Below are 22,732 nucleotides of genomic sequence, written 5' to 3' on the forward strand. Positions count from 1 at the left end.
TCCTAGGCCTCAAACCTCTGCAGTGTGTTATTGTACTGTAACAGAACAAGCGAGTATAACACAATACGATCTGTGTATTTAGCATAATCAGACATAGAAAACATGCAGTAAAGGTAGAAAGGCTCATGCTTACAATCTTAGCAGAGGAAGGGGAATCTCAAGAGAAGCTTTGGTTACACATCAAGTTTGGTTAACCAGCCTGAGTTAACATAGGTCCGTATTTTTTTTTTTTTTTTTTTTTTTTGAGACCAAGTTTCTCTGTATAGCCCTGTGAACCAGGCTGGTTCAAACTCACAGAGATCCACTTGTCTCTTCCTCTAGTGTGTGTGTGTGTGGGGTTAAAGTCACATGCCACCACCCACTGAGACTGTATCTTGAGGGGGGCGGCCAAGAGCAAGCTAGACGAAATAGTGTGTGCCTATAACTCCAGGACTTAGGCTAAGGCAGGATGGTGAACCCAAGGCCAGATGGTACCTACAATGAATAGCACATGTCATGACAGAACCTATAGAACTATTTTAGTTAGGGTCATATTTCTGTGAGGAGACACCATGACCAAGGCAACTCTTATAAAGGAAAACATTTAATTGGGGCTGGCTTACAATTTCAGAGGCTTAGTCCCTTATTGTCATGGTGGGAAGCACGGCAGCATCCAGGCAGACATGGTGCTGGAGAAGTGGCTGAGAGTTCTACATCTTGGTCAGCAGGCAGCAGGAGGAGATTGTGTCTCACACGGGCACACCTTGAACATAGGAGACTTTAAAGGCAGCCCCCATAGCCCCGACAAGGCCACATCTCCTAACAGTGCCACTCCCTATGGACCAAGCATTCAAACACTTGAGTCTATGGGGTCATGGGGTCATCCTTATCAAATCACCAGGAGGACCGAGAGTCACTCTGGGTGAGGTAGAGAATGAACCTTGACAGACGTCAAGGGCGGGAGGTTTCATGATCAAGTGGTTCTCAACCTTCCTAACGCTGCGACCCTTTAATACGGTTCCTTATTTTGTGGTGGCCCTCAAACATAACACTGTGTTTTGCTATTTCATAACTATAATTTTGCTACTATTATAAATCATAACGTAAATATCTGACATTCAGGAGATCTGATATGTAACTCCTGTAAATGGGCTCTTTGACCTCCAAAGGAGTCGTGACCCAAACACACGATGAGCACCACTGCTCCATACTTAGGCCATATCAAACCTACTAAAAATGTTTTTGGGCCAGAGAGATGGCTCAGCGGTTAAGAGCACTGACTGCTCTTCCAGAGGTCCTGAGTTCAATTCCCAGCAACCACATGGTGGCTCACAACCATCTGTAATGGGATCTGATGCCCTCTTCTGGTGTGTCTGAAGACAGCTACAGTGTACTCACATATACATAAATAAATAAATCTTTTTTTAAAAATGTTTTCATCAGGGCCAGTGAGGTAGCTTTAGCACACAAAGGCACTTGAGGTCAAGGTTGATTCCCAAGACCCGTATGATAGGAGGGTAGACCCAAGTTTCATTTTCATCAGCTGTCCTTCACCCACCATATGCACCTTCAATGGCACATGCATCTCCCCCGACATAAATAAATTCAATTACAATTTCTTTTGTACTTCTATAAACAGTTTTTAATATTTACTTTATGTGTATGCATGTTTTGTCTACATTTATGCATATGAATTTCATGTATCCCTAATGACCATGGAGGTCAGAAGATTCCCTGGAACTGGAGTTACAGATAAATTTAAGTCATCCTGTGAATGCTGGGAACTGAACCAGGGCCCTCTAAAAGAGAAACAAGTACCCTTAGCCACTGAACCATCTCTCTTGCCCCTGCCACAAGTTTGAAGCCAGAGAATGGTTGGTTCTCTTGTTTGGTCTATCTGGCAAATTCCAGGCCTGCAAGAGACATCTAGTGAGACCCCATCTTAAAATAAAACGTCACCAAACAACAACAAAACCCCAAAAATCAAAAATAACGGGAGGGGAGAAAGGAGGGGAGGAGGGAGAGGAGGAAGGAAAAGAATGCTTGTGTGCCTCCAGCTCGAACTCTGCTGCTTTCTGACTTGCACTGAAGGACCTGAGCCGCTTGTCCTGTCTTTTTTTTTTTTTTTTTTTTTTTTTTTTTTTTTGGTCTTTTTGAGCTATGCTCTGTGTAGTCCAGACAGGCCTTGAACTCTTAACTCTCCCACAGTGCCCTGAATGCTGAGCTTACTGGCTTCTTGGGATTTTTTTTTTTCCTATAAAGATTCAGACACATCAAAGGACCATCCTCGGTGCTTACAGTTGTCATCACTGTAACACACACGCTTCAGTCGGCACATTGTCACAGATAACCGCAGTTGATATTTGGTTACTTGTGTGGCAGGAACAGAGAGCATAGAATGCTAGCCTGGCAGGAAGCTTAGTACATTCAGACACAGCCAGGCTGAATCTCATCTATGTCCTGGGGACCCTTTCTGTAAGTACACTGTCACTGTCATCAGACACACCAGAAGAGGGCACTTGATCCCATTACAGATGGTTGTGAGCCACCATGTGGTTGCTGGGAATTGAACTCAGGACCTCTGGAAGAGCAGTCAGTGCTCTTAACCACTGAGCCATCTCTCCAGCCCCTTTCTAATACATATTTTCATAGCCATTAATGCCTACTCAGTGCAACAGAAACCAAAGTAATTTACAGAGAAAATGTACTCAGCAATTGATTAAGTACAAAATTGTTAACTCTAAGCCAGGAATGGTGGCCCACACCTTTAGTCGCAACACTTCGGGAGGCAGAGGCACATAGATCTTTGTGACTTTGAAACTATCCTGATGTACACAGTGAATTCCAGGCTAGCCAAAGATACACAGTGTGATCCTGTCTAAAAGAATACTACCATTAATAATAATAATAATAATAATAATAATAATAATAATAATAATAACAACAACTGCACATGATAACTATGAAGGTAGGTAATGGTGGAAAACTCTTTAGGAGAGCCAAGGACAGCTCAGCTGGTACAGTGCTTTCCTTGGTTCAGGTATGATGGCACACACCTATAAACCCAGAATTGGGGAGGCAGGAGGATCAGAGAATCAGAGAGTAGCCTTTCCACTGTAATTGTCACTACATTCTGGCGATTCCAAACAACGTTGGTAAGAAAATAGTCCTTTCTCTGACCGGGGCATAGTGATTCACACCTTTAGTCCCAGCTCTCCGGAGCCATAAACAGGTGGATCTCTGAGTTTGAGTCCAGCTGGTCTACATGCAGGCAAAACATTCGTAAATAGATAAAAGAAAATAAATACTCTCCCCGTTAAAAAGCCACGAGCAAGCAGGAAGCATCTGTGCTGTTTAGGACAGAGAGTAAAGCCAAGGGTTTGGAGTTACTAAACCCAGGACACCTGGAAGGACTGGACAGAGCCCTTCGGACTTTGCGAACGTCTGGTGCTTCCTGTCTCTCCACTTGCCGGGGACCCAGACTAGCTGGTTGCTGGTATCTCCAGGTGGGATGCTACAGAGCTGCTTCTGCGACTGTTGCCGGGGAAACACACTCCCAAAGTTCATCCCACAGCAAGTGCCAGAAGGACCTGCCGCTAAAGAAAAGGAGTGTTAAGACCTTAGCTCTCACGGGAACAGGAAGCCAACTGAAGGAGCCAATTCCTTCCTTCTACCTTTGGCCTCACTATCGCCCTCTCGTGGCCTTTATTAGCAGAGCCTAACACTGAGACTGCCGGCAGCAGTTACAAGATTTTCTGTGCAGCACCATCAGTACCTATCTCAGCTGGGAAAAAGAAAGGGGGTAGGGAAACAAAAAACAAAAAACAAAAAACTTTGGAGCACAGAGTTAAAAAAAAAACATAGTAATCAGCAGAGCAGAGAGGTATTTATAATATGTATATGGAGTGGATAGTTGGCTCTCATAGGTTCGTTCAGTACCTACAAGGTAGCTTTACTATAGCAGTCTGTAACTCCGGTCTCGGGATCAACGCCCTCTTCTGGCCTCTCTGGGCACTTGCATGCCTATGGTGCACAGGCAGGCAAAATACTCACATAATTAAAATATAAAAGATTATATGTATCTGCAAATAAAAATTACATTTAATGGGGCTGGAGGCATGGCTCAGCAGGTAAGAGCACTGACTGCTCTTCCAGAGGTCCTGAGTTCAATTCCCAGAAACCACATGGTGGCTCACAACCGTCTGTAATGGGATCTGATGCCCTCTTTTGTTGTGTCTGAAGACAGCTACAGCGCACTCATATACATTAAATAAATAATATTTTTTAAATTACATTTATTTATTTTGTATCTGCACATGTGTCCCTTCCCATTTGTGCCCATGTGGCAGTTGGAGGACAATTTGTAGGACTTGGTTTTCTTCTTCCACCATGTGGGTTCTGGGGACTGAACTCAAGTCATCAGGCTTGGCTGCAAGTGGCCACTGAGCCATCTTGCCGGCCCTAAAAAGCAAAGTTTAACCCCCATCCCCACACAGCCTCCATCCGGCTGAACCTTAAAATGAACAGTAAACCTTCATATAGGAAGCCATTGGCAGAAGCTGGACATTTCCCAAGGAGTCCATGCTTCTAAGCCCAGTGAGCTAAAGAGGAGAGTCCTCACGAATTCTGTGTTCAGAAAGGAGGGAAGCCAAAAAAGTGGGCTAAGGACTCCTTCCAATATGAAAACTAGGGTCTAGTCAAGGAATTTGCCCTCGTCCCAGGGACAGTTCTGCTTGCTTGAGCAGTGGGGTCTAAGAAGCTTTTGACCGGAAGCCCCACCCTTCCCTGCTTCCCTTTTCTGAATGGAAATCTGACCCAGCTTCACCCTTTCTTGCTCCACCCATGGACACTGGGTGTATTTGTGCAGTGCAGATGATTTGTTTAAAGTGTCAGTGCCCCCAGTAAGCCCCTGAAGCCGGCTTCGGACCGAGTGCTTAGTACTGTGTCTACATGAGACTGAGGGTGGGGGCGGTAAATGTATTCTGTAGGAAAAACAGGTATTTGGCTCAGAAAGACACTGACATACAAAGATCCCAGGCTTCATCTTCCTGAGCGCTGGGCCAAGTTTTACTTCCTCACGGGGACTACCAGGTTTAGCTAGTAAAAGTGCAGGATTTGAATTTCAGATAAACAACCAAGAATTTCTCACTGTAAGTTGTGTCCTGTGCAATATTTGGAACATGGTTAAATGAAGAAATTATTTTTATTTTTTTTCTCTTGAAGAAACTACTTATGATCACCCCTTTTCCCTCCCTTGCTGTAAGTGTGACCACATGACAGTCCTATTCAATGGAATGTCCTCTGGGCTGACCTGACCCCTCATTGCTCCTTAGCAAGTACAGGAGTCTGGGAAGCCAGGCAGGGCTAAGTCACTCAGAAAACAAGGAATGGCCTCCCAAGATCTTGACAGGATAGGTTCCCCATTCTCAAACCTGCACTAGACTACACTGTAAATGAGACAGAAACTTCTGGGTCAGAGAGATGGGTCAGTGGGGCAAAAGATGTTTTTTGCCACTAACCTCATGACCTGTTTTTGATCCCTGGGATCTATTGGTATTAGAAGAGAGCCAATTCCCGGAAACTTCCCCCACTTTCTCTGTGTCTGTGTGTATGTGTGTGTGTGTGTACTCTCGAACAGGGAGAGAGAGAGAGAGAGAGAGAGAGAGAGAGAGAGAGAGAGAGAGAGAGAGAGAGAAAGGTGGGTGTGGTTGGTGGCTCAAGTGGCTAACTGCTATGATCCTAGGAGGAAGGCAGAATCAAGCAGATCTCTGTGAGTTCTGGGCCAGCCTGGTCTACATACCAAGTTCTAGGCCAGTCAGGGCTACAAAGTAGATCTGTCTGGGGTGCGGGGAGAAAAAGGACTTGTTCTAATGACCCACTGACTTTTCCTCCTTTTCTTTCATCTTGGGAATTGAACCCAAAACCTTTTTAAAAAAAAAATTATTGGGGGCTGGTGGGGTGGTTTAATGAGCAAAAGCAGTTGCTACCTGACACACTGAAAGAGCAACTGACTTCCACACATGCATTCCCCCCCCAAATGAAACTAAAGGTTTTGAGGCTCTTTGTTTGTTTTTAAGTGTTCACTGTGTGGCCTACCATGGTGGCACATACCTTAATCCCAGCACTTGGGAGGCAGAGTCAGTTTGAGGACAGTCTGATCTACAGAGTGGGAATTTGAGACTAGCCAGGGCTGTGCAGAAAAACTGTCACAAAACTCCAGGGGGGTGGGGTGGAGAGTCCTCAAGTGTAGGCTAGCCTGGCACTTGTCCTATTTTAGCTCCTGAGTGTTAGGATTAGAGGATACCAGCCTTACCTCGCACATGCTCACTAAACACACGTTCCTACTTGAGTTGCTCCCCCACCCCTGCCAGCCTCTCCACAGCTTTTCTTTCCCTTTGTAGCACTTGGAGCATTAGATTACTTGTGTTTGTGTGTGTGAGCACTGCACTGCACACCTTCATATGGAGGCCACGGGCCAAACGTTTTCTCCCAGGTGGGGATGATCAGGTTTGCAAGTCTCCACTCGGCAGAGATGCTAACCACACACAGGAGGGACAGGAGAAGGCTAACCCACCCGAGGGTATGAGGATACCTTCTCTCCCCCCCCCCCTCCAGCTCTCCCTCTCTCTGGTTTTTCAAGATAGGGTTTCTCTGTGAAGCCCTGACTATCCCAGAACTCACTCAGTAGCCCAGGCTGGCCTTGAACTCAAGAGATCTGCCTACCTCTGCCTCTCAGGTGCTGAGACTAAAAGTATGCATCTCTACTTTCTTTCTTTTTTAAAGATTTATTTATTTTCAGCCCGAGGTGTGGCTATTCAGGCTGCTGCTGTCTCCAGTTCTCATTCAGTTACTCTCCATGTTGAACCTTAGTTCACAGTCTGGGTCCAGTATTTTCAAGTGTCATGTCAAGCATGAACTGTACAACATTTGGAAGCATGTGTTTTTAGTTCCTTGAGTCAGACATTCTAGTAAATAATTTGAAAAAAAAAGATTTATTTATTTTTATGAGTACATTGTAGCTGTCTTCAGACACACCAGAAGAGGGCATCAGATCCCATTACAGATGGCTGTGAGCTACCATGTGGTTGCTGGGATTTGAACTTAGGACCTCTGGAAGAGCAGTTGGTGCTCTTAACTGCTGATCCATCTCTCCAGCCCCCAGTCAGTGCTCTTAAGCCCTGTGGCAAGCATTTTTATAGAATGAGTTATCCCCCCAGCTCTGCTCTCTTCTCCCCCTCAACCCCCTTCACCGGAAATGTTATTTGTATCTAGTCATTTAATAATAATGATGTTGTCTCTCATCACTGTTCTCATGGTTACTCTGTGTGGTTCCAACTGCCATGTCCTTACACCCTGTTACATTAGCGTTCCCTGGGGAGGTGTGAGCACACGTCTGCCTACCTAAGTAACAGGGGCACCAGCAGCAAACCAAAGATCGGAGCTTGGTGAACCAATGAGTTTAATTAGGTCAGCCACCAGGCCTGTGGGCAGGTCCCCTCTGCCTCCAGTAACCATTAGTGGCTTCTGTATCCCCGGGGAGGAAAGGACCTTGCAGAGCTCCTCCTGAGAAGGTTTGCGGGTGTTCCTCCTCTCCCTGAGGGAATGTGAGGAGCTGCTAGGCCTGGACGACAGACTCTACTTGCAGATGAGAAGGCAGGTCTAGAGAAGTCCAGCTATTTGCCTAAAGCCCCACAGTGTCCTCTTTGTCATCTCTTTACTGTTTTGGACAGTCCCACCCCAGTGCTGCTGCAGCAACCACTCTGCGGATGTCCTAGAATTGGAGTCCACTGTCCCAGCACACGAAGTGCTGATGATATATACAATGCACTCCAAAACTCAGCTATTGTTTTGTTAGCATCTTCCTAAAGGCTATCCACGTGTGGAAGTTTAATGTTTACAATAATTCTGTAAGACCATGTCATTCTTATTCATGGTCAGTGTGGTCTTTCCTCAGTGGCCCAGAGAACTAGTCCCAGGGTCTATGAAGGGAACCCTAGGCACAAAAATACAAATGACATAGGTTTTATAAATAACCTATATAGGTAATCCTCTTGCATCTTTCAAATACATAATAGCTAATGTGTAAGTGGTACATGAACAGTCAATATACTCAGAGCTAAGCAGTTTTTCTTTTTTAAATTATTTATTCTGTGTATATGAGTACAGTGTAGCTGTCTTCAGACACACCAGAAGAGGGCATCAGATTCTGTTACAGATGGTTGTGAGCCACCATGTGGTTGCTGGGAACTGAACTCAGGACCTCTGGAAGAGCAGCCAGTGCTCTTAACCGCTGAGGCATCTCTCCAGCCTCAGTTTCTTTTTTCAAGTATTTGTTTCTTTTTTCTTTTATTCTATGTAGGCTATCTAGGTACTTGCTATGTAGATAGACCAGGCTGGCCTCAACTTCACAGAAATCTGCCTGCCTCTATCTCCCAAGTCCTGAGACTAAAAACCTATCCATTCAACTGTCTCTGATGTGTATGGTGGTGTATATGAATAATCTCAATCTGGAGGATGGCGAGTTCTGGGCCAGCATAGGGTATGTAGAATTTAAGGTTAATAAGGACTATCGTGAGGTGTCTCAAAAATCCCTAAGTAATATTTACCTTACCACCAAGGGTGACAGAGTTTATGGATAAGAACTCTGTAGATAAGGGTACAGTTGTTTATAATGTGCAGATGAAAAAAGTCAAGATGAGTTCAATGTGTCTCAAGTTCACACAGCTCTAGTACACAGTGGGCTGGCTCTGCAGCCAGATCTTATAGGAATTCCTTGGCTCCCTTCAAGGGGAACATTCTTCACTGATCACTTTCTGTCCGCTGGAGCCACTCTCTGGCTGGGGATGTGGCTCACCTCACTGGTACAGTGCTTAGCTAGCTGGTGTGACAGGTTTGCCTCCAGCACCGCCAACTCCACCAGGGCATGGGATGGGGAAATAAAATACTCATTCACACTCTAGAGCTCTGAAGAGCAGTAAGCACTTTTAACCACTGAGCTATTTCTCTAGGCCTAAGTTTTTTGTTTTTTTTTTTTAACGTGTTTATGTGTGTTCCATTGTGGGAATGTGCACAGGAGTGTAGGCTGCCAAAGTTTCCTGGTGTTGGATCTGACAGAACTGGAGTTACAGGTTGAACTGGGGTCCTCTGCAAGAACAGGACGTGAGGCTCTTAACCACTGTGAATCTTCACTTGTTTTTTGAGACATGATAATGTGTTTATAAAAAGAGGAGGGGATATGTTTGGTGGAGGTATGGGGAAGGGGGGTGCCTCGGCGGGTCCATGCTAAGGGAGAATAGTTTATTCAGGGCATGGGGGGGGTCAAGAGGGTAGTAGAGGCACGGGGTGGGGGGAGTAGAGAAGTGGAAGGCCAACAACGAGCAGGTGGAGAGAGGGGGTAGGGGAATGAGGAGGGGAGGGGAGAAGGAGAGAAAGCCTCTTTTATAGTGAGTGAGTCAGGCATACCTGGCTGTTGCCAGGTAACTGTGGGGCGGAGCATACTTGGCTGTTGCCAGGTAACTGTGGGGTGGAGCTTAGACAGAAAGCTAACACATTATGTAGCTCTCTGGCTGTCCTGGAACTCACTCTGTAGACCAGGATAGCCTCCAACCCACAGAGGTCCACTTGCCTCTACCTCCAGAGTGCTAGGATTGAAGGTGTGTACCACATTAGACTGGTCTTAATTTCACAATCGTCCTGCTCCACCTCACAAAGGCAAGGACTGTACGTGTGCACTACATCATCTTCAAATTAAACCTCTAATTCATCCTCTTTATAAAAATATTAGAGAGATAGCAAAAAGTGTCCTTTATGCCTCAGAATTTGCTACTTCTGGGCCAGCAAGAGGGCTCAGTGGGTGAAGGTACTTGTCCTCAAGCTTGACATGTCTAGTTTCATCCCCAGGACTCACATAAAAGAACGCTCAACAGGAAGGCGGTTCTGACTTCCACGTGTACTATAGGATGTTCACGTTCACACACACACACACACACACACACAAATGTTGCTTTTTAAAGAATTTACCACTTCCCTAATGAATGCTGTGTACTGGCCAGCAACTCGATAAAGACACTTGAGGGCAGGAGGCGTGGCTAGGCCTTCCTAAATCCAAAATAGGCATTAATAAACAACTGGTGAAAAGAATCCATTTAAAATCTCTTAAGCCTCCACACTTTACATTTTTAGATCCAGACTTCCGCTGGCCCCACCCCAGTGGGACTACTAGAGACCCGCCAAAGCTTCCTCTTTTCCCACCTTCATTAAAGAACAAAAAGACACCCACCTCTGGGTCCTCAGAGTGTCTGGTTTGTATTTTAGCAGGGTCTTAGAAGGAAATGACTTTTCTCTGAAATTGTGGCCGCCCAGCCCAGCTGTGGCATTCTCAGACCTCGGGTAAACAGGAAGCTTCCTGCCTTGGGCCCTTCATGTTCCTCCCTCAGACTATTAAAGACTGTTAATAGGCTGGTAAAAGGACAGCTGCTGGCCATAAAGTCAGCCCATTCCTTAGACCCTTAGCAGCTAGCCTCCCAGGCCTGAGGCCCGGCGATCTCCAGGTGTGCTCACCTAGCAGGGGTCCCCAGGTGTAGGGACAAAACAGGGGCGACAGCAGCAGCTGTGTGTGTGGGTGGAGGGGGGTGAGTCACCCCTCCCAGGAGAGGAACTATCACTTCTGGTTATCCCCCAAAAGGAGGCAAAGAAAAGTAAAGAGAGACCAAAGGACCCCGGCTCCTCCCACACACATTTGCCGGGGAGGGGGGAGTCCTAGAATTGCAGCTGCTGAAGAGGCAGCAGTCTCTGCCAGCTGGAGGGACACTAGGGGAGAGGTGTTGTCTTTTGCCAAGAAGGGCACTTGGTGTCTTGGCAGAAGGCAGAGGGCTGCCCCAATCTGTGTGTACATTTTCAGTAGCATTTGACTCTGGACCAAATGCTTGGCTGTGCTAGTGCTGTGGTGATGGGTGGGAATGCTCGTTGGCCGGGCTGGCTGGAGGCTCCCACAGAGGGTGCTGGGCCTCAGCCAGGAGCTTCCCTTCAGCTGGCAAGTTGAGCTTTCTGTCACGGTTGGAGGGAGTGTGTCCAAATTCCAACTCTCAGCTTTCCAGAAGCCACTGCTGATTGCCATCTGTTTTGAAGAATGCTGCTTATTGGAATTTTTGGCCCAACGGAGAGTAAGAAGGATGACGACACGGAGCCAAACTTTTACCTGGCTCAAGAAATGCACAAACGCTGTGTAGCAGGGATGCTGTTTTTATTTACACAGGGTCTCACTCTGTAGCTGCTCTCAGACTCACCTCTGGCCTCAGCTTCCTGGAGTGTTGCGATAGGTAGGAGTCACCACATTCCTCAGGGTCAGAGATACTATTAGTAACCAAAGGTAGCCAGGAAGCAGGGCAGATGCTACCCTAGACAACCTCAGACTGACCTAGCTACAAGGTTCCCCCATCAGCACTGTGGTGTCAGTGCCTCTGACTCATGCCTGCCAATCAAGCATGATTTGAGAATGGAAAACCAGTCATCCTCGGTCACCCTTTCCACCAGGTGTCATTACTCTTCCAAGACAGCTTCTATTCAGAATGGTTCCCAGGGGTGGGGAGGCTGTTTCTAATTGATCAAAGGAAATGGAGGACTTTCTCATTAGATCACTTGGGAGCCTCCAGGTATTTAGATTGTGATCTTTTGTTTAAGGTAGCCCCAAGATTTAAGGCCTAAACCACACCCCAGGGAAGGAGTTTCCTCCTTAATTTTAGAGAAGGTAAAGGTTCTGAAGGTAGCTTTAGAATATACAGCTGGAAAATGAGGAATAAGAACCAAGATTCAGATCCTGTGCTCTGATCCAAGTGACATTATTGAAATTAGGGCCCCACATGCTTTACTGCTGAGTTTTAGCCACAACCCCCTATAATTTACAGAAACTAGTTCGGCAGAGCCTGTGGAACTGACTTTTACTCCCAGCCCTCAGGAGGCAGAGGCAGGAGAATCTCTGAGGTCAAGACCAGCCAGATCTACATAGCAAGTTCTAGGACAGCCAGAGCTACAGCCTTATCTCCCCTGACCACCCCGCCTCCAGAAAAAGGTTATTCATTGCAAAGAGGAGTTTTTAGATTTTCATAGTCTGTAAGACACACACACATGCTCGTATCATAAGGAAAACGTCAGAAACCTCTCCTTTAGGGCAGGCAGTCCCTTTGTCTCCACACTGCACTGTCTCCACCATTGTGCCTGGACTAGGCTGTTGGCCTGTGCTTTGATCAAACATTAAGTTTACCCACAGCCAGGCAGTGCTGGCTCATGGCTTTAATGCCAGCACTCAGGAGGCAGAGGCAGAAACAGAGGCAGGTGGATCTCTGAGTTCTAGGCCAGCCTGGTCTACAAAATGAGTTCCAGGACAGCTAGGGCTATGCAGAGAAATCTTTTCTTGAAAAACAAAAAGATAAAGACTTACACATGGATCAGAGGTAGGTTTAAGATTGCCTGATACTTGTTGACTAGGGAGATTTGAGAGCTTCACTGAGCAGTGAAGTTACTCCCTTAAATTTGCCCCACCCAGGATGAGAAGGGGCTCCTGTGTTCACATTTTCTCTTCTTAACTGGCCTCCAGAGAGATATGGGGAGATCCTACTGGACAGTGCTCTCGGGAGAGTGCAGGCAGTCCCAGCCAGTCTATCTAGAGCTTCAGACCCTGGATTAAATTAGCTTCCAGTTTGCCCTTGAGATTCCAGGTCAAGTCCAAGGCAGGAAGTTGCAATGGAGAATTAGTCCCAGGAGCCAGTAGGTCAGGAAGTAGACTAGAACACATTTTGTGACTGGAGAGCAGGTCTTCCAGTTGTGTAAGAGTTTCATGACACAGTTTCTGGGGGCCTTCTGTCGCGGTGAGGAATTCTCAAGAAGTTTCTGAGGTGCTGTGTCTACACACCTCAACAGTGGTTCTTGATGCTGAAGTAGGTGAGCCGGAAACCAGTACATGATAGGAGTAGAGGAGCCCAAAAATCGCGTGAGAACCTGGAAAAGCCATGTTGATTGGAACATCAGTGATGTGTCTGGGTGAATCATGGCCTGACAACTAAAATAATCACACTGGAAAAGGCTATTCAGCAAAAGCTGTAGATCTGCCTAATAATGATGTACATCAGCCAGACAGACCTTGAGTTACCAATAATCAGTCTCAGAAGAATTACCATAATAACGGGCCAAATCTCTATGTGGTCTATCTAATTTTACCCACAATCTCTACATTTTAGTCTGCGTTGGAGGTGGGAACCTGAAGAGGCTCCTTATCTGGGGATGAGAGCAGAGAGAAGCAGCAGACCTCTTGGTTCTTCTTAGTTCAACCTTTCCCATCTCATAGGAGCTCTCATCTCCTTGCAAAGTCTGAGCTTGCCTGGCACTCACTTTAAAGCTGATCCCTATGCAGACACAGATTAGGATTCTTTTATTTCCTCTAACTACATGGCACAAAGACCATCAAAAATGGTCAGAACTGGTCAGTGTAGGGGCAAGACTTCCTTGGAGATAGCCAAGAACGTCAATCAAATCTCTAATTCTGTACTGTCATCACTACCCCTAAACCCTGCTCAAGAGGTCTATTGCCTGTGCTCAAGATACCCTAAAGGCCAATATGGAATGTCTGTGTACTAGGGAAAGCTCCCTAAGAGAACTGATACCTTATTTCTCCATCAAAGGGGAAATGAGCCAATTTAAGCCAGATTAGATTATACTAAAGGCAGGTTTATTGGGAAACTGCTCTCAGGTGAGTTCACTGGCCCCAAGAACCAAGGTCTGAGAAGTTGCCATGGGAAAAGAAGGGATAGGGGAGGGAGAGAGAAAGAGAGAAAGAGAGACAGACAAACATACACACCAATTATCTATAGGGAAGTAGATTATAGGGAAGGCGGGGTATCCAGGTAGGGACTGAGGGATGCTGGGAGAACCAGGAAGCTGGTCTGCTTTGGTGTGTAAAATATGCACCTCCGTCCCTTGTTCCAGGTGGAAACCAAACAAGAACCTACTTGATCCCTACATTCCCCTGGATTAAGGCCTCTCATATCCTTACACCTTTGCTCGTGCCCACTCCTTCCCCAGTTTTTGTTTCGAAGAATTTTATGTACTGCAGGCTGATATCAAACTAATATGAGGATGGTGTTGAACTGATCTTTTGAGACAGTTTTTCACTGAACCTGGACAGATGGCTAAACTGGCTGCTCAGCACACCAGTGGTCCTCCTGTCTTGTCTCCCCAGTACTAGGCGCACGGATGGGTATCACATCTGGCTTTTTATGTGGGTGCTAAGTTGAGGATGCAAAGTCTGTTTGTGCTGTAAACACTTCATCAATTTAGCCATCTCTCCACTCCACATGCCTCTTATACGGGAAGTTGTTTTGTAGTCTTTAGAACCCATTTTAAATATGATGCCTTCCTCCCTTAGTTAATCCACAATAAATATATTGAGTGTGTGAGGTCAGTCCTCTTCCTCCAATGTGTGGATTCTAAGGCACAACCCAGTTCAACCAGGCCTGGCAGCAAGTACCTGTACTTCCTATTTCTCTCCCCTTATTTCAGAGCTGGGGATTGAACTCAGGGCTTCTCACATGCTAGGCAAGTATCTACCACAAGCTATACTCTCAGCAAACTGCACTAGTCTATCTGAACTTTTGTTTGGTTTCTTGAGCAGGATCTCATTCTGTAGCTCTGGCTGGCTGAGAACTCACTGTGATTACCAGGCTGGCCAGCACTTCATTTGGGAATGGTTTCTCTGACTTGGATTCCCAAGCACTAGAATTACAAGTGTGTGTCACCATTTCTAGGTGGATTTTATTTTTTGTGATAGGGTTTCACTATGTAGTCCCAGCTAGCCTTAAACTCAAGAGACCCACCCACTGGGATTAATTTTTTGTTTTTTTTGTCTTTTGAGAGGGTTTCTCTGTGTAGCCCTGTCCTGGAACTTACTCTGTAGACTAGGATGGACTGGAACTCAAGAGATCTGGCTGCCTCTGAGCACTGGGAAGAAAGGCGTCCTCCTTGCAGCCGCCACTCAGCTATTCTCCTAACAGTACTATAATCTGAAACAAACAGGGCCTCACAAAGGCCAAGGCTGGCTTCAAATGCACTACTTAGTAAAGAGTGAACTTAATCTTTTTTTGTTTTTCTGAGGGAGACAGTTTCATTATGTACCCTTGGCTTGCCTCACAGGGCTCCCCCTCCCAAGTGCAGGGATTGCAGGCAGTCTTATGCAGTACTGGGGAAGGACCTGAGGTCTTCATGCATCCTAGGTAAGCTGTCTACAAACTGAGCTTCCTCCCTAGCTTCTGTTATCTGTTTACTATGTCTGTCTTTGTGTTCATATCATGAGACTCACTAAGGCAATAATTTTGTCTTACTCATTTTCTGATTTAGATTCTGGAACAAAGAAAGCCTCAGGTTTGTGTTTCTCTGGTTATTTAGCCGATACAAGTCTGAAGATTGTTTTGTAGCCCAGGCTGACCCTCAATTTAAAATCCTTCTCACCCATCCTCCTCAGTGGGGGGAATTACAGTCGTATCTGATCACATCTGTCTGCTCTAACAGCTGTTGACTAAATGAACCATAGGTCATTGAGAAAGTTACCTGTTCTCCCTGATCTTCAGGTTCTACCTGTACCCACACAGCCACCCCAGGCAGAAACCCACCTCACCTGGACATGCATGCACAGACCTCCAAAGATCAGCAGCACTACAGCGTGGACCAAGTACACAAACACCTTCGGACTGAGGAAGCCAGGATGGGGCTTCTCCAGGCTCTCCCTGTCCTTGGTCCTTTGCAGCCCAAGTGTAAGGCAGAGCCAAGGATGGGTGGTCACATATGTCCAGGTTGCCCACACAACCAGTACAGTCACTGGTGTAGCCAGTAGAAAATTGGGCACCTGTCTGAGCTCATAGTATCGCAGAAGACCAACATTCCAGTAGACATCCTGAACATAGTTGTATATTAGAGGAAGATCCCAGGAGCACCATGGGGGCTCATTTTCTCCTGCAAGCCGGTAGCCTTTGTCCCAAGCTAGTTGCTGCAAGGGCTCAGGGATGGATCTGGCTGAGCCTGGTAAACAGAACTGGGTGTAGGCATAATACTGAAAGAGGGCAAAAGGAAGGCCGACTGTGAACACTGACAAGCACAGAGAGGCCATCAGCTTGATGAGCTGTTTTAAGGGGTTCAGCACCACCAGAGAAGAACAAAAGCCTCTGCACTGAGAATGCAGGAGGAAGCCAACGCTGACCAGCCCATTGGAGCGCACCCCAGCGGCAAGAGCAAAGAGCAGCCCACTAGCCCAGCCTCGGCCCCTCTCCAGCTGCCCCATGGCACTGAATGTCAGGAAGGCAAACAAAGCTTCTGAGTAGCCAGCTGCCAAGAAAACGTTGGCAGGGCTGAGGCAGAAGAGCAGCGCTGCACAAAAGGCCTGGCGAGGACAGTGCAAAACCAGACAACCCAAGTCATGAAGTGCGACTGCAGCCAGCACAGAGAACAGGAAGTTGAGAAGTGCCACTGAGAGCAGCAGGCAACTGCGCTGGCTCAAGAGGCCCTGCAAGGGTCTCAGCAGTTCAGTCCCCATCAGCAAGGCCAAGGGGAAGCCAGGGAAGAAGGCAAAGTTGTGCTCATAAAGGTAACCGTGCTCAGCGATAAACAGGAAGTGTTCAGCATCCCATCGAGACAGACCACCCAGAAGACCTTCCACAAGCTGATCCACAGAGCCTGAGGGGGCGAGGCGGGGAGGAGAAAAGGCATCTGCGTGGTGATCTGGGATGATGATATTGAAGAGTGCCTGTGGGGTGAAGAACCAGGATGTTGGTGAGTAACTGCAAGAAAAGAATTACCACTTAATAAATATGAAGAACTGACTTGTTGGCCCGTGTGTGTGCATGCGTGTGTAGGGAGGAATGCCAGTGCTAACTAATTAACTCTAAGTTTGACACTAGTGCAGAAGTCAACCAAACAGGACATGTAGGAGTCTACAATAGAAGCCTGATCAGGATTCATACCAATTAGATACGGAAGCAGGAATAGTACTCTCAGGGGTGAGGCTGAAGGAGTAAAGGAAGTAAAGGCAGAGCAGAGCTCTGAGGATGGAGTTCTGGAAAGGATGTAAGGATCCAGCATGGAGAAAGCAGGAAGAGGGAGGGATGAGGAGTAGGGTGTTCTCTCCTAGGGGAGAACAGTCTTAGAACCAAGCGAAAGCCATGACTGAGAAACTGTTGAATGCTGCTGACAGGCCCAGTAAGAGGAAGTGCAGCTGACTGCAGATTCAACATCTTTACAGGTAACTGGTGACCGACCATTTAAGAGCTATTTAAGCAGAATGGGGGGGGGGGGGTAAGTGAAGCTACTAGCTAACAGAAAAGGGGAGACTGTGCATGTGGCCATTTTGAGTTTTGCTGTGAGGATGAAGGGAGAAATGGGGTAGTAGGATCACCAATGTACAGTACAAAGGACAGGGTGAGTGGGCTACGGAGATTTATCAGGACTTCAGATGGTGCTAATGACTCACTTCTCTTGTATTTTTTAAAAGGCTAGTTAATACAGTTAATATACTTGCATTTCCTATGGGAAGCTGTAGGCATGGAGAAGGCAGAACACTATATTTACCAAGACTAGACTTCTGTCTCATGAGTAAGCAGGGGTAGTGGGACAAGAACGCTGTACGTATGCATGGGAATGATTACCACAACAGCTGACTCAGCTCTGTGGCAGAGGAAGCTGGAGGCCAAGGAAACATGGTAGGTTCCACAAATTACAAAGCCAAAGAGAGTGAAAAATCAGATCTCGGGAATAGGAGTGAGCTTCAGAGACAGGAGAATGGTCAAAGAAAGGGGTGCAGGAAACATTCTCTGGCAGGAGCTGGCTCTGGAGCTGTGCTTTGGGAGCAGTGAGGACAAGATCTCCGAAAGGAGGCAGGCCGATGACGCGAGGGATCAGGCACAGAAAGTATCATCATCTTACTACTGAAACCGCAGACATCAACAGAAGTAGTGCCAGAAAGGGTGCCAGTGAACGGGGAGTTAAAACCTTCAGAGAGTAACTGTCATTGATAGAGATGCCAGCAACAATGGAGGGAAGCTAGCACTATAATCTGATAGCACTTGCTTTACAGCTGGAAGGATGAGAGAGAATGAAATCAATTTATTGTTATATGTCTTTCTGCCTCATTAGGTTGTCAGCTACTTGTGGGAAAACATGACCTTTTGCTCACAATTTAGCACAGTTTTGGGAATAAGTACTTACTATAATTTTGGTGGCTGAACTTCTGGGATTTGAGGAAATATACTGTTTCCAAGCTCACACTGACTGAGAACCCAGCTGCCCTGGCTCCCCTTCACAGATGCTGACTAGCTGTACTGCTCCTTTGGTTCTGCCAGGAGCTCAGCTGACACTGGTTCAGAGCCATCCCTGAGTCAGGCCCCCCAGCCTAGCAACAAGAGCACAGCTCACTTAAAGGATCTTTCTCTTTTGTCAGTTTCTTCATCAGGCCACTCCAGTGAAAAGAAATGGGACAGGGTGACAATCACAGGTAACAGTACAGGCCACCAAGTTGAAGAATCTTTAATGCCCAAAGTCAGCAGAACCTGAAGTGCTTCATATAATAGAGGAGGAAAGATTAAGAGCTAGACACTCAGAGGGGGTTAAAAGTAGGGGAGGATAGAAAAGGTTTCTACAAAGGAAGTGGCTAGGAGCTCCAGATACAGAAACATGCGTCATTATGTCGACTCAGAAACTCTTGGGTGGTGACCTCTTTTCATTCAAATCATAAACTTGGGACCTCAAGTACGGAGCAGTAAGCTAGGCACCAAATAATTAATTCATGTATGTGCAATTCTGATTAATGTATGTATCAAGGCAACCGGGGGAAGGGGTTGGTAAAGGGGCAACGTACTGAGAACTGAGAGCCTGGGACAGCAAGGAGGAGAGGGTCAGCACTTCGGGTACTCATAGATGGTCTCAGAACTTGAAAGTGGATCTTCTCTCCCACTCAAGTAACACAGAACTTAAACTCCAAGACAGCCCTGTGCAATACTTTGAGCTGACCCACACACCTTAACAGTATCTCTGTTGGTACGACCATAAGATAGCTCAGGTTATTGGGAAAACCTCTACTTTGGGTAGGGAGCGAGGGAGTGTTGAGTCTTTAGTTTTGGACAATGCCTGGGCCTCTGCTGCTTCATGTGTAAGGCAATGGATCTTGCTTACTTCTCAGTCTGTATGAGTTCAAGCACATGCTGAGGCACACCAGGAAGTGGAGCGATGAGGATCACTTATCCTTCATTCCTAGCTCAGTCACACAGCAAGCGCATGCTCAGGGAAAGGCTCAGAGACTGACCTGTAGCACTAGAGTCAGGATGCGGCAGTTTACTGCAAATCTCAGCACCTCTTTCTGGGATGGGTCCAGGAGCCCCATCCTCTCACCAGCAGGACTGAGCTTCCTCAGGCTTCTAAATTCTAACACCCAAGGAAGAAAATGTCACAGAGAGGCCAAAAGCAAATCAGTAACGTTTTCTCCAGAAGAGCCACCCACTTCAGCATTGCTATGGCAAACATAACCACGTGATTTCCTGGTGGGAAGACTCTCTTGGAGGCAGACCAGTGTCACTCTGAAGCACTGTAGTCTAGTCAGAGAAGTAACTCACAGATAAACCAAGCTGGAAAGCTAAGCTCTCAGAACTTTAAAAACCTGCTGCAATACTTTTATGTAGGACTCAATGACCCGGGTTCAAGGCTCAATTCTGTCACTTGCAAGTTCTTACTTAGTCCCTCTGAGACTCTCCACCTCTCCAATCTCACAAACTCGTCACCACAGTAAAATGGACTGAACTACAAGGTACTACACAAGTCAGTGTTGTGGCTGCTATTATTTGGCTGTGCTCTTTTCCCATTGCCCAGAGTAATAAATGAACTCCCAAACCAGAGTCCCCAGAGTGGGGCACAGAACCATCCTAGAAGCCTGTAATAACTACACACACAGCCTGGCTCTCTGATGTGTGTTCAGCTGGTCTGTTAAAATTAAGTGGAGAAGGAAAAGAAAACCACTGCTCAGCAGGACTTCGGCCAGCTCCCACTGCTAAAACAAACTTAGGGGAAAGACAGAGGCTACCACCAGGGAAGGAGTAAACAGCGATTTCCCATGTCTGCGGGAGTGGCAGCAAACTCATACAAAACCCAGTGCCATTCTGAAGCACAGAATGCACATCAAGGCATTTTCTTAAAAACACAATTTAAAAGTACTCACAGCTCTTACTGTGTTTAAAGCAGGAAGAGCCAGAGCTCCCTCCTTCTTCTCTCACACGGCTAACACCCTCCAAACTTTTAGGCTTCACTTGCTTTCTGGAATTTTCTGATCCCACTAGACAGCTTTATGTTCTCACTGCCTCTTACCCTGCCATCTTTAGAGAGATAGGAATATCTGTCACTTATGAGGACAGGAGTTTTGCATCCTAATTATATTTCTAGGACCCAGCATGTAAACGGACATATGTTCTGAAAGGGCAGAAGCAGCAAGGACAGGATAGAGAATCACCAGTTCTCCGACTCTAGAACTAAAATCACCGGTCCAGCGCTCCTCCCATCATGTTTCATGTTAAAAAGAAAGATGGCCCACCAGGAAAAGGCACTTGCCACCAGAGTGACCCACACGGCTGAAGAGAAGACACTCCCACGAAGTTGTTCTCTGTCCTCACTTAGGTGTGCCATGGCACACCTGTAGCCACACACATATACATAGACATATGCACACAAAATATAATTTTTTTAAAAAGCAAATGATAAAATTACAGAAAGCATGGGAGAAAATAAATTCTCCGCTAAGGGAACAAGACTGGTTAATAGCGGCAGTACCCCTTCCTCGGCACAAGGGGGCGCCTGCTGCTTATTTCATCACCAGGAGACCGAAGAAAAGGAGGCACCTCTCACCTCCCAACTCCATGTCGGTTTACTTATGACGACAACTTTTAAGTTAAGATTCCGAACATCCCCAGGAAACAGTATTTTCTGACTATACACTATATCTCCAACATAGGATTCACTAAACCCAAATAAATCACAGGAACTCTCACACCCAACTCCTCTGCCCTAGGAGTTTTTCTTTTCTTTCTTTCTTTCTTTTTTTACTTCCCTGGCCTCCTATCCGCATGCTCAAGGGAGGCAGGGAAAGGAAAAGTACTGAATCCACCTCTGCATCTTGATTCTCATTCTCCCTCCCCCCTTTCAAACTCTGGCATCAGTGGCCAGAGATACAACCCACATCAAATTACAGTTAAACCAAGACAGTCAACTATCTCTCTAGCTATTTTGCCAACACCCCTTTGAAAGAAGCCCCCTGTCAAATCAGACTCTTAACTGGCCAGATGCTTAGAACTGGCTTGTTTCATTCTTTAATTTTCCCGTGAGTTAGGCTCCGGAGATCGCATTAGACACCAGAAAGACCGTGTAATTACCATCGCCATTTTATGGATGTGAAAACTGAGGCTCATTGGAGCCAAGTGACACGCCCACCACTTAAAGCGCCTCTTGCACTGCTTTCTCAAACCAATTGCCCACAGTCAGGAGAGCGTTTTTACCATAAACACAAAGGGTATGCATTCCATTCCAGCCAGAACATCTAAGACCTAGCCCAGTACTTTACGATAGCGCATGTTGTTGCTAGAAGCTTATGGTGATGGGCCCTGTCTGGGAAAATCTGTTGAACTGGAGTCCTGGACTCTCTGGGTAAGGCTAACACCCTCAATGCGTGATGCGCTCTGACCCAGAGGCCTCGAGCCGCCTCCTTTTGCTAAGCCCCGCGGTCCTGGGAGCCCGTTCCAGCCTATTCTTTTCGGACATAGTTCCTACCCAGGACGGGGTAGTGACCCTCACCCCAAGGGAGCCACGGCCCAGGACTCCGTCCCGAGGGAACCGTGGGGCCGGGCCAGGCAACAGGGCCGGAAGCAGACGAGGGCCGGAGGCCGCAAAGGAAGAGGCGGCGCCCCAGGCCGCTATGGCGGAGGGGCGGGGCTCCTCGCTTCTCTACAGCCTCCGCCTAATTTCTCTTGGCCTCCGTTTGACAGCTTCCCTCCCCGGAGAACTCCAGAGTTCCAGGGCTGGCGCCGGGTCCTCCGCGCCCGCGCGTCCAGACCACCCCCGCAGAGCTCCAACCTCGGCGCCTCCATCCGGGTCCCATTCGTCCCGCGCCTGCGCGCTGGCTCCGCCGACGGCGGCCCCACCCCGCTCCTGCCCGGACTCGGAGCGCCCCGCCCCCCTCCTCGGCGGCCATGTTGACCCCGGCTCAGGCGGGGGCCGAGGCTGAGCGTCGCACCTTCCCGGCGTGGGGACACCTGAGGAGTATGTCTCTTCGCTCGCCCTCAGTTTGTGCGCGGGCGCTGCGATCCCAGTCGGGGCACTCGCCCCAGTCCCCTGCCGTAAGCAGCCTCTGACTTCCCGGTGTGGGCCGAGGCTGGACCGAGCACTGCCCCAGGCCTATTCTCTGTAGCCAGAGCGGCGCGTTCTCTCCTGTCCCTCCACACCAGCTCGGCACAGGACCTGGTACACAATAGACAGTATGAATAGGCAAAAGAAAGCCTTCTTGGGGTTTTTGTGGCAAGCAGCGGCACCCTGCGCCTGGGTGAGAAGAAAGTAGGGGAATCCCCCTGACTTTCCCCTCCTCTGGCTATGAAGGGCCTCTGCCCAGTTCGCAGTCCCACCTCAGGTGACGGTATAGGACGAGGGAGGAAACCTCAGAGAACACCCCCGAGGACTCCTCCCTCAAGCA

General features: G+C 47.4%; 1 protein-coding gene across 4 annotated transcripts; it reads right to left on the reverse strand.

The window, feature by feature from the left end:
* Positions 1–11,220: 11,220 nt before the first annotated feature.
* On the reverse strand, positions 11,221–22,143 carry PIGV (phosphatidylinositol glycan anchor biosynthesis class V). 4 transcript variants are annotated; one of them, XM_080920744.1, is made up of 5 exons: positions 21,841–22,143; positions 19,313–19,431; positions 16,669–16,762; positions 15,641–16,041; positions 11,221–12,972 (listed from the first exon to the last, which is right to left on the reverse strand). In XM_080920744.1, the coding sequence occupies exons 2-5, from the start codon at positions 19,388–19,390 to the stop codon at positions 12,694–12,696; spliced, it is 852 nt and encodes a 283-aa protein (XP_080776870.1). In that variant the 5' UTR covers positions 19,391–19,431; positions 21,841–22,143; the 3' UTR covers positions 11,221–12,693. The 4 variants fall into 4 exon arrangements, with proteins under 4 accessions (XP_080776870.1, XP_080776869.1, XP_080776868.1 ...); XM_080920743.1 differs by having other exon boundaries at positions 16,657–16,762; XM_080920742.1 differs by having other exon boundaries at positions 15,641–16,762.
* Between the last annotated feature and the right edge of the window lie 589 nt (positions 22,144–22,732).

Source organism: Micromys minutus (genome assembly GCF_963924665.1).
Source record: "Micromys minutus genome assembly, chromosome: 9".
NCBI classification, from domain to species: Eukaryota; Metazoa; Chordata; class Mammalia; order Rodentia; family Muridae; genus Micromys; species Micromys minutus.

Coding starts and splice junctions, on each gene's coding strand:
- PIGV (XM_080920742.1), bottom strand. CDS start 19,390: ATGGGGCTCCTGGACCCATCCCAGAAAGAGGTGCTGAGATTTGCAGTA. Junction 16,763..19,312: donor TCCTGACTCTAGTGCTACAG/GTCAGTCTCTGA, acceptor TTCACCCCACAG/GCACTCTTCAATATCATCAT. Junction 12,973..15,640: donor GTCTGTGCATGCATGTCCAG/GTGAGGTGGGTT, acceptor TGGCTTTTCCAG/GTTCTCACGCGATTTTTGGG.